Genomic DNA, 8,868 nt, shown 5'->3' with positions numbered 1-8,868 from the left:
CCCTAACCCAAAACCTAACCTCTCCCACCCCCACGCCTAAACCTAACCTCCCCCAGACCCTAACCCAAAACCATGAGGTGTCGGACTCGTGAGGTATCGGACTCGTGAGGTATCGGACTAGGGGGCAGTCCCCGTGGCGTCATCCTCTTCATCCCGCAGCAGTCCAGCGTTTTGGAACCCGTTGGTAATTGTGGATGTTTTCACACTCCTATAATATTCCGTGATCTTCCTTTGTGTGAATTCGCCGAAGTTTGTGATTTTCTCCTGATAGTCGGGAGGGAGTTGTTCAGTAGTTCTCCCCCGGACGGACAGTCCCTTTTGCCCAGGTTACGCGCGGCTGCTCTGTTTGATCGGCGGCTGCTCTCTTTTAATGCGAGATTGACTGCTTTCAAAGCTGCCTCGTGTGAATTTCTGCGTACCTTCCCCATGGTAAGTGAGAGTGTTGCTTCTACTGCTCGTCTTGTTGTGAATATTCATTGATCTTCCTTTGTGTGAATTCGCCGAAGTTTGTGATTTTCTCCTGGTAGTCGGGGGAGGGAGTTGTTGCCCGAGTGGCCGTTTGCTTACCGTAATTACCATATGTAAGTGGTCACGCACAGAGGGGATTGTCGGGAAGAGATGGCTGTTTGAGGAAGCTCCCATTTACCGTATTACAACATTTCAACAAAACAACATAACACAACACCACCGTTGTTTATTTTTACAGTGCACACAGTGTCCGCGGTGTGGTGAAAAGAGGGCAAGAGAGGAAATTAAAACAGAAGTGGATTTATAGTTAGAAAGAGTGCTAAAAAAGAGAGATTTTATTTGTATTTTTTTTTTTTTTCCTGAAAAAATCCATAGATAAGACGCACCGTTATATAAGCCGCAGGGGCCAAAAAACGGGAAAAAAGCCGCGGCTTATAGTCCGGAATTTACGGTAGTTATACATGTTATGAGGACAAATTATGCCCCCCTCATACACATGTAGGCAAGCCCCTTAGCTAAGCCTGCGTGTGTATTCTGTTGTCACTGCGGGCCATCTCTGGAAATGTCGATGCTAACTTAGCATCAATGCTAGCGGGACTTACCCAGCTATCGTCATTGCCTGCTTATTGCTGCTTGCTGGCAATGTTAATCCCATGTGAGAAAAAAGTCTCCAGATTTGTCGCTAATGTTAGTTTCTTTTGAGAAAGATTGTCTCCAGGGGCGTCTGAAAAGTTGTCTCGAGTCGGATGCAGCCATGAGTGCGTATTTTGAGGCAGCTGACTGACTGGCCCGTGTGGACAGCTGAGGAGCGTTTTTTATTTTATTTTAACCATATACGGTGTCGTTGTCACATGTTTATTGCCCGGTGGGAAAATGTCAACACCCTACCTGACATGAGCCCGACGGTCGACCCCCCCAAAAATGGAGGGTCCCTTCATGCTGAGGGCCCCTGGGCACCTGCCCAGGTTGCCCATATGGTAGATCCGGCCTTGTTTCAGCGGTGCAGCCGCTTCTATAAGTAACATAATATGTGTCCATCCATCCCTTTTCACCGAGATTTGAACAGCACACCCTGAAGTGAGCATGAGATTTAGCCTAGGCCCCTCCCCCTGCAGGCCCCTCCCCCTGCCTCTACAAGGAAGCACAGTGGAGAGGTGGAGACAGAAGGCGCCGCAGCTCCGTGAAACACGCATCTTGCCGACACATCTGACTAGTGCTGCACGATCGCAATCGCAATCGCGATGTCAGCACGTGTGATTACATAACCGCAAAAGTGTGCGATTATTATTATTTTTTCACTTCTTTTTGAGTGTGTGTGTGTGTGTGTGTGTGTGTGTGTGAGAGAGAGAGCCTCCTCTAAACTAACGTTACACGCGACGCAGCAAACACACGTCCTCTCTGCCATCACACTGGGCATCAACACTAGCGTGAGGCTTCTCCCATGCACTCCCGCAAATAAGTAATGTTATGCGCAGCAAAGTTACATCTTACCGAGAGGGAGAGAGAGAACATCCATGATCGCTAACAGCGAGCTAGGCTAATAACTAGCTAGCCGTTCAGAAACGCATGTAAACAGCCGTGCGATTAGTGAGAACGTCAGTAAAATAAGGAGAGAGCTGCAGGTGCTCATGCAGAACTAGTGCACGATTAAGTGCACAGTGGGTAATGACCCGCTGTGATGAAGAACATAGCGAGATTAACAAGGTTGATAGCAAAACACTGTCGCAGTTGCCATCAGCAGCACCTCCAGGCTTTAACTAGCGTTAGCCTGTCACATGACGCCTTCATGGTCCCTCGATAAAGTCTGCAGATGCACGTTACCTCACCACTCTCTCAAGAAGCGTCACATGAGTGTGGCGTTTAAGGCCATCTGTCGCTACAAAATAAATAAACGGGGTGTATCATTGTATTACTCGACAGACATGTAACTAACTTTGCCAGTCTGAGCCATCTTCTATGTACTGTAATACAGTGCAGTTTCTATTTTTCTGGTGTTTCTTTTTTTAGATGTTTGGGACAGGCAAATGTCTCAAAATGTTTAATTTTTTTGTAAAGATAATTTTACTTCAAATTGTTTTATTTATTTCGTTTTATTAACTCATTGAGTGCCAGCCACTTTTGGAGAACGGACCAGTGCCAGAGTTTCAGAGCGTTTTCAGTGATGTCTCGAGGCCCACAGAATATTGTGTGATATTTAGAGATGCTGCGATCCGATCATGTGATCGGATATCGGCGCGATATCAGCCAAAAAACATGGATCGGATCGGATCGGATTCCAGCGAAAATGACCGATCCAAGGCTCCGATATAAGCACTCCATTCCATGACTCCGCTCCAGGATTTCTATCCAGCATGCAGCAGCAGCAGCAGCAGCAGCACAGAGGTCGCGTTGAGCCTAGGATGGCCAGGGCCAAAACGTCAGACACACCCGTCCTTAACCTATGTGCGATTCGAAATCACGCGTCCGCACCATATAACAAAACAACCACTATTGCAATTTGCAATACATGTCCCGCAAGGTTTCTGAGATTAGGGGAAAGTCTGAGCTGGCGTTACGCTAAACCAAACGTGGGGATGAGGCAGCGGATTTGTTTTGGCGTTAACGTTAGCTGTTGTGATGATGGCTAACGTTAGCTAGCTGGTTAGGCTATTTAGTTGCAGGGCAGCCCTCCACAAGCTTGTTGTGACCAAAACCCCTGCATTTAAAGCATTTCATACTCCCAGAGCTGGCGTAAACCATAGAGAACCTCATGCATTAGCCTACTCAAAATGAAACGTCCAGGGTTTGTGTCTCCAAAATCAACTAACGCTAAACGTTACATGCAAGCTAACGTAGCTAGCTGCGGAGCACTCATGATCTATAAGGAAAACGAATGCGCACATAGCCTACATAATTGTCAACATCACATACATGTATTTTCTTTAATCTAGACTACAGGCATCGTTTTTCAGTCAAAAGTGAAACGACACAGATATGATGGCGTATAGTGAGGCTTTCCATGCTTCACTATAGAACTGGCCCCATGCAAAATTCAGACCGCTTATATGTTGCCGTCATGCCAATAAGAGTCTAAATGTAATTTTTTATGTTTTATCTGCAGACTAAGCAGCTAGGCTTTCGGTTCTATAAAAGCCATTATTTTTTGTATTGACTATTGAGTGATACACTTTACTAAAAAAAATATTATATCACAATAGTGATGTCAGATTTGCTTAGGTCAGAGCTATGGAATATTAAATCATCCATCTCGCCCAGCCCTAATTTGATTGTTATGTTTTAGTTTTACATCAAATGAATTAGATGAACTAAATCGTTTACATACTATATTACCAAAGCACACACATACATACCTAACCCTAAAAATGTTTGTTGCCTGCTAGCTATCAGACAGCATAGAGAGACTTAAATATGTGCTGTATCGGATCGAAATCGGTATCGAATCGGGTATCGAAATTTGATCGGAATCGGATCGGTTTTGAGCTAAAATATCGAAATCGGATCGGAATTGAAAAATCTCGATCGCAGCATCTCTAGTGATATTACTATGTAAACACAGAACACGCACAAAGAACGATGAGACTCTCTTCTATCATCTGCAAAAAAAAGTTTATTGATCCCATTTTCCGTTCTTTAGTTATGAGCCGGAGAAGATAGGCTGTTTTGAGCAAAAAGACACTTTTCAAATTAGAAGCTGAGTTATTCCGCCTTTTGTGAAATGCAGCATTTCAAGCACATTCACTGAGTCTGAAGATAATATTTTCTGATGTAGTGACGTGGTGTAGTTGTGTGGTGCCTGCGTGCCCCACCCCCCTCTCCCCCCCTCAGCTGCAAACTCCTCCCCACACTAACACACAGCCACACGCACCCAGTCTATTTTCGGAGCGCTCCGTTTTTTTGCGCCGGCTCCCAGCGCGACAAGGAAATGCCAAACCGGACTGCAGGGAAAGGTTTGGCCCTTCGGCGTCGGGTGCTGCCTTTCTGGCGGCTAATCGTGTGAAGAAACTATGCAGACAGACAGACAGAGGCAGAGGGGCTCAGTTGTGTGCGCGGATTGACTGCTGTTCGCAGCCAACATCAGCTGCAAGTCAGAGCCATCTATATGGCTTTGGCTGGCTGCAGCATGAGCGGTTTCTCTTTGATCACGGAGGTTTTTCCTGCTGTTTTCGGACCTTCCTCTAATGTGGAGAGCACTGTCGCCACCTAATGGGTCGGTAAAATAGGTTATACACATTCAACATGCCCCAAAATTTTACAGGAGTTATATTAGGCTTTGATCCACGTCCCACCATCAAAAAACGCAATTGACGACTTTAGTCGTCATTGGCACTCAACGTTACTAAAGCAATTGACGACTAAAGTCGTCATTGGCACTCAATGAGTTAATATATTTTAAATTGTAACATATTTCATGTATTTTAGTCTCTGATACGTGAAACCATGGTATTTTTGTCCAAGGTTATCATACCGTCAAAAACTCATGCCGGCACATCCCTATATACCTCTTGTTTATTATATCGCAATCACAATCGCAAATCGCAATATTGTCCACCATAATTGCTAATCGCACCTTTCCCCCAAATCGTGCAGCACTACATCTGACGTCACACAACCAGAACTGGTGGCACACAGCAAGTCAAAACAGCAAGTGAATTCTGTGAACAAACAAAGTATATCAATGATGTCGTCTGAGGTTCGGTTTTTAACCCGAATATTACAGCAGACCCCACTGATTCTAACAGGTCTAAAGTCATGTTATAGCAGTCTGGCACACTTAGTGACAAGCAAGACAAGAGTAAAACTGACAGGTTTTTGTATTGAGTTTGGCGTCAGTGGGCGTAACCCATAGGAAAGCCAGCCCAACATCAGAAGGTGTTCGCGAGAATGTGTCCATTCTTCCGGGAAGCCACGCTAGGGGCCACCCTGCTCCACAGAATTGCACGCTTCTAGGTGGGTTTTGATGTTTGTTCCTTGCTGCACCTGATTGGACCAATAAGGAAAACAAACACACACATTTACATCATTTATCCGGATGGTGGGAGAATTTTTCAATCAAAGGTGAAATGACACAGATATGATGGTTTATAGTAGGACGACTTACCCTGCCCGCCCCATTCACTTCAATACAACTGTCCCCAAAGTCTGGCCACAATGCAAAGTTCAAATGCTGTGATGACGTGAGTGTTGTCTTATCCTTCTAAATTATTTAGGGTCCTTGGCAAAAACCAGTAAGTCTCAGAGACAGAGGACTGAATCTATCAAAACCCTTCCATGATATTTGTTTTCATCTCAGATGCTGAGATCCAGTCCCATTCAATAACCTTTCTTTTGTGTTCTGCTAACTTTTTCAGCTTTGCATTGGGATTGGATGGCTCCCAGGGGGCTCACTCCTGATTGGTCAGCAGGCTGCCTCCTTGCAGCTAGCTTAGATCAAAGGCCACTTAGCCCTGACACAGATCGGCAACGCAATCGCTTTTGGCACCCGAACTGCTACCTTGACAGCCAATTCTAACGCCCCTTACTCCTTATATATCCACAACACCCCCATCCCCTACTACTGCGGCCATCAAGCTCATTAACCTTCTGAAGTTCTGAAGGTTGCAAACACCATGTCCCATCCTATGTATAACCCCTATGGCTCAGGAACCCAAAGACCCACCCAGGGGCAGTATGGACGATCAGGTACCCAGGCAGGGATGGACCCTTTGGAGGTATTTTCTCACCAGGGCCCTGGGTCTAGCCTCGGTTCTTCGGGAGCATCCTCTGGGACTCCCACCAGCTCTCGGGGAATGCTCTCATCCATGCTGCCCCCATTGATGAGCTACGGGCCTGGACCGAGTAGATCCATGCGCAACACTGATAGAGAGAGCACCATCGACATGCAGCTCAGCAGAGCCAGAGAGGAAGTAAGGCTCCTAAGCCAACCAATGCACCAGAGACAACAGGAACGCAGTCCAGTCCGTCCCCTAATGACTAACCATCCAAGGGACGAGATGCTCTCCTCACGTGCGGGAATGTCTTTGCCCTCCGCTTCCCTTGGGCATTTGGTTGGACGCTCGGACAAGCAAAGTGGCAGTAGCTCGGGGGACTGTTTGTCAAGCTACCAGAGACCCACTGCTGATGCCTCCTCTGATTTTTTTTCGTCATCCTCTTCATCCTATTCGTCCTCTGCTCAAAACATGCCGTCCAGAGGATTAGGAGATTATCCAGTGTCCAACAACCCCGCGACCGGTGCCGAGTCCAGGCGACCCAGATACACCACAGAATCCGCCTCTCACATCCTTTTGCAGTTTGGACTCGACAGGGAAGACTTGGAGCACCTCAGCTCCTTCCCAGAGGACCAGATCACCCCTGCCAATTTGCCGTTCATCCTGCGTCAAATCCGCCACAAGAAAGCCACGGCACCTGCAACTGAGGCACAAATGGACCACCAGCACCAACACAGGGGAGGCATGAGCCGATCGGACCATTTGGGTAATTCTGGAGAGGCACCGATACGACCGGAAGAAACGGCACCTACCATTCGCCAGCAGAGTCAAGTTATTGACTATGGACATAGTGGTAAATATACTGGAGGGCATGAGGATGAGATCGGTGGGAAGAGCAGTAGCGTCGGAGGCGGAGCTAGCAGTGGTGGAAGTGGCAGCATGTCGATGATGGACAGTTACGCTAGTAGCAGCCACGGCCTGGAGCCGCTGCTGAAAAAAACGGGATTTGTGAAACACAGCGCCTTGGGTTCTTCCCGTGAGCAGAGTTCTGTTACCGGTCTCAGCTCTTCTTACACGTCAATGCTGAGCTCTACGCCTCCACCTAGCCAAGTCCCGACCAAACAGTCTCCGAGACCAGACCAGACCATGCAGCTGATCCAGAATTACATCTCACTTCTGAAGAAAGACACGGACAAGAGAGGCCTCGATTCCAAAGCCTCCAAAGCCATTCCGGCGAGGGAACCATCAAAAGCCTGCCCACCTGCCACTCTGGTCCATGACGTGAAGCCCGACCGGACCGGTCTCGTGGTCCCTGGTAGCAACGATGACAATGCAGCTCAGGACCAAAGTCCCTCTCAAATATCAACAGTTGGACTTATGGGTAAAAATAAGCAGCAGCAGGTGAATCGGACGCACCGGACACAGCAGAAGACACCGCAGCAGACACCGCAGCAGACACCGCAGCTGACACAGCAGCTGACACAGCAGCTGACACAGCAGCAGACACAACAGAAGCAGCAGACACCGATGCAGATGCAGCAGATGATGTGGCCTCCAGGTTTCACTCCTCCCGGTTTCGCTCCTCCAGGTTACCCGCCGGGTTACCCTTCGGGTTACCCTCCTTACGCCTATTACACCTCTTACAGCCATCTCATGGTTAATCATCCAACTCCACCAAGGTTGCCAGCGCTGAGCATGATGATCGACTACACGGCTGCCACACCCAGCGTCTTCCCACACACCTGTGTTCTGTGTATCAAAAAATGTGCCCAGCTGAAGGTGAGTAGAAGACCATGCTCCATGCTCTCTCATAGGAGTTTGTGCAGTGTTTATTATGATGTGTTCTTTTGGGGGGGGGGGGTCTTTTTGTTTGACGATATAAATTGTTGAATTCTTGATTACAGGGTTCCTACGCAGTAGGGAAAAGATAACCACAGCAGTGGTGGTGGTTGTGATAGCGAAGGTGATAGTGGTAGTGATGATGGTTACCATAACACCTGTCTAAATGCTGTGTGTGTTGTTTTGACTGCTAGGATTGGATCTCCCACCAGAACACCAGCCATCACCTTGAGAGCTGCAAACACCTCCGACAACAGTCAGTCTCTTTCCCCCCTATCTCCCTCTCTCATACCGCTTTCAGACAGACACGGTTCTGGTTCTGGTTCTGGCTCTGGCTCCGTTCTGGAGTCTCAGAACCTTGGTGCTTTCTGGTGAACCAGCCCGTGTTCACACCAGTTTAAGGGGAACCAAAGTGGGAGGACATTATTCGTTCATTATTAGTCCTTCTTCAGTTTTTTAAGTGTATTCATTATTTGGTCTGGCGTTCGAGTAAACCTAGCCTTGGCTACCTCTTCCCGCAAGTTCGGCATACGACTTGCTCTTTCTTGTACTGCTTTCTAGCTTTTCTTGAGATTCGGTAGATGCCCAAATCGCCCAGTAACATTTGGTTTCCTCAGGAGACCACTGCAAATTATTTTTCTCCATGTTGTCACTGCCTAGAATAAGACACACCCACTGATGATTTCACGGTTCCCAAGGAAAAATCAACAATTTTTTGGTTCCGCTGAGAACCAACTTTTCAGGTTCCGAACCAATTATTTTTTCGGTCTGAACGCGCCGGCCGGTTCAAATTTGGGTTTGGGAACCGGAACTGGCACGGAGCCCTGCCGGTGTGAAAGCCCTATCATTGTACACT

General features: G+C 47.5%; 1 protein-coding gene across 1 annotated transcript in view; it reads left to right on the top strand.

The window, feature by feature from the left end:
* Positions 1-6,074: 6,074 nt before the first annotated feature.
* Positions 6,075-8,868, top strand: part of LOC310779501 (uncharacterized protein) — a gene marked incomplete at both ends in the record, with an annotated part of 41,592 nt that continues 38,798 nt past the window's right edge. The window contains 2 exons of the mRNA XM_083640032.1: positions 6,075-7,952; positions 8,207-8,268. Of these exons, the coding sequence (XP_083496158.1) occupies positions 6,075-7,952; positions 8,207-8,268 (1,940 nt within the window). The remainder of the gene's footprint in view (positions 7,953-8,206; positions 8,269-8,868) is intronic.

The sequence above is a fragment of the Poromitra crassiceps genome (genome assembly GCF_964638095.1).
Source record: "Poromitra crassiceps genome assembly, chromosome: 7".
Classification (NCBI taxonomy): Eukaryota; Metazoa; Chordata; class Actinopteri; order Beryciformes; family Melamphaidae; genus Poromitra; species Poromitra crassiceps.
Note: the sequence above shows the minus strand (reverse complement) of the source record. Positions and strands in the feature narration are given on the sequence as shown.